Source organism: Austrofundulus limnaeus, unplaced genomic scaffold (genome assembly GCF_001266775.1).
Source record: "Austrofundulus limnaeus strain Quisiro unplaced genomic scaffold, Austrofundulus_limnaeus-1.0 Scaffold178, whole genome shotgun sequence".
NCBI classification, from domain to species: domain Eukaryota; kingdom Metazoa; phylum Chordata; class Actinopteri; order Cyprinodontiformes; family Rivulidae; genus Austrofundulus; species Austrofundulus limnaeus.
In genome coordinates, this window is record NW_013952580.1 from 858184 (window position 1) to 861182 (window position 2999).

The 2999-nt window shown below is 32.6% G+C and overlaps 1 protein-coding gene across 1 annotated transcript; it reads left to right on the forward strand.

The window, feature by feature from the left end:
* Nucleotides 1-163: 163 nt before the first annotated feature.
* On the forward strand, nt 164-1589 carry LOC106524189 (complement C1q-like protein 4; the record flags this gene model as incomplete). Its single annotated transcript, XM_014017896.1, is given in 4 exon segments — nt 164-226; nt 581-664; nt 816-947; nt 1175-1589. Coding segments are annotated over 4 exon segments (563 nt in total), but the record flags the coding sequence as incomplete, so codon positions are not given.
* Nucleotides 1590-2999: the final 1410 nt, after the last annotated feature.

A 2999-nucleotide genomic window follows, 5' to 3' on the forward strand; every position in this document is an offset into this window, starting at 1 on the left:
TATATATATATAGTTATGATTTGTTATTATGGAAAGGAAACAAGAATGTTTACAAACTGAAGAAAGACTAGAGATTACTGGTTTATGCTGGATCRCTGGATTATGGTTTAAATGTGGAAAACAATAAAACTCATTCTGTTATTTTCTTTCTTTGTTTAAACAGCTAAGGCAGAAGAAATGGAGCTCCAAAAGAATGAGTTGAACAAACTGAAACAAGAGTACCAAGGTATTATTGGTGTAATACATTTTGACGAAAATTTAACACAAACTGCATCATTTCACTTATATCATGACCTTTCCTAACAAATTAAGATTTATAAATTTTGGTTCTTTAAAACATATTTGTTTTGTTTTGAGAAAACTGCAGCAGCAAAGCCAAAACATAATCAGCATGTTCTAGTTGATGAATTGCTGGTGTATCACACAACTGAGACCCAGTTTTAAACAAACAATAAACACAAATTTTTATTGCACCACTGTGAAAGGGAAGTGTTTCTGACTCTAAAAATGAAACAGATTTATAGGATTGATAAAACATAGAAACCATGTCATGCTGTATTTCTGTATGATATAATTCCAGCTCAGGCAGTTGAGCTGATCTCAGTTAAAGCCATGGCAAACATCACTGAAAACCATGTGGAGGCTCTGAAGAGAGAAAGAGAAGGTTTGTAGTTAAAAGAACCACATTTACTTAAGTCACCTAAAAATATTTTTTGCTTTGCTGTCAAAACTTCTAAATGTACTCATTTGGGTTAAAAATATTAAACATTAGAACAATCGCTAGATCCTACTGCAAATAATTTTCTGTTTCTCAGTGAAACGAGTGGCTTTCTCTGCATCTCTGATGGTCTCGGGTTCAGAATGTATCGGACCATTTAATGCACAAACACCTCTGGTCTTCAAACATGTTTTTACAAATATTGGAAATGCCTACAACGCAAATACAGGTACTAAAGTTTGCATATGTATTAAAACTAATTTTTCCCAGTGTTTACAGTAAACTTCTTAATAATAATAATAATAATAATAATAATAATAATAATAATAATAATAATAATAATAATAATAATAATAATAATAATAATAATAATAATAATAATAATAATAATAATAATAATAATAATAATAATAATAATAATAATAATAATAATAATAATAATAATGTGTTTTACAGGGTTTTTCACAGCACCATTAAAAGGAGCCTATCACTTTGAGGTCTACATATTTGGTCATGGACGTCCTTCCAATCCTTCAGGTGCAGCGTTGTTCAAGAATGGAGAACATATTTGTATTGCATATCAGCATCAGCCTTCACATGATGCTGCCACTGCAAATGGTGTCACACTGCTGCTGGAGATTGGAGATGTTGTGTTTTTGCGTCTGTGGCAAGATTCTTTGACTTGTGACAGTTACAACCATCACACAACCTTCAGTGGTCACCTGCTTTTCACCATGTGAACAGCAAACAGTCCTTATTTCTGTGTCAGTCAGATGATAGTCACCTAAACACCACAATGTTGTGTCAGAAAACCAATATAATGTTGATTTCCAAAATCAGCAGAATAAAAACCTTTTTTGGGAAACGTTTATCACATTTTCCATGCGTATCTGAATGTCCACAACAATCCACAGAAACCATGATTGATGGACTTTTTGTTCAACATTCTAGTTCTGTTTCATTTGTTGTCACTGTTTCTTTTCTTATTTTTGTGGTCATTTTTTCTGTTCTTAAAATAAATTAGCTATTTTTTGCTTCTGTGTAAAATTTAAAAAAAACAAATTTCTGTAGTTTTGAAGGATTTTTTTTCTGTTTTTAAGCAAATCATGATTCACAGTGTTGTAACTGAACATGACTGTAAACTGAATTACAGCTATAATAAGTACTGAAGAAGTGGGATCATGTTCTGAACCGAAAATGATGGCAGATAGAATAACTGCTTTGTTTTCAGGTTTATGTTATCACTGATTAATTTCACAACACTAAAAGTGTATTGAATCATGATTGCTTTTCCAGGTGATAAGTGAAACATTAAAAAAAAGTCCAGTCTCCTTTAAATACCTAGGATTGGACGACTAAGAATCTACACAAGATTATTTTTAAAATCATCTGCTAGCTTCTGCTACATGTTCATGTGACACATTGAGATTACAATAAATAATCAGTGAATGTTATTTTGCATGAAAGAAAAGATCTTCTTTATCAGGTGCAGCTACACAAACAACTGCATGTGTATTTTCATCCAATCAACAATCTTATTATTTTTTATTTATTTCTGGGTCATGCTAGTGCTAGGTTTTTATTTTTATTTATTTATTCCAGTGGTTGTGCAAGAGGTGTTGTACACCCACTACAGGGCACAAGTCCATTGCAGGGTTTCACAAGGACAAACAAACCTCCACACTCTCACCTCAGGACAATTTAGAGTAATACCAAATAAACGAACATGCAAGTTTTTGGATAGTGGGAGTACCTGAAGAAACCCACACTTGCACAGCGAAAACATGCAAACTCCACCCAGAAAAGGTCCCAGGCCAATATTTTTGTGTAGAGGCAAGTCCACCATTGTGCAGCTCAGGAAGGTTTCATTGAATGCAAACAAAGTCTAATTGTAAGCTCTTATTTTGTCTAAAGAACTAAACAACAAAAACATTTCAGCAAGCCTATTTTTAAAGTGCTCTTTTCCATGGTTTAATTTTTTTGTGTATTATATAGATTTTAATAGACACTATCTTGCCAAAAGTATTACCTCACCTGCCTTGACTCGTTTATGAGTTTAAGTGACATCCACTTCCTAATTCAATATGACATTGGTCCACCCTTTGCTGCTAGAATAAACAAGGTTTCGGAGTGTATTTATGGGGATTTTTGACCATTCTTCCAGAAAAGCATTTGTGAGGTCACATACTGATCTATCTATCTATCTATCTATCTATCTATCTATCTATCTATCTATCTATCTATCTATCTATCTATCTATCTATCTATCTATCTATCTATC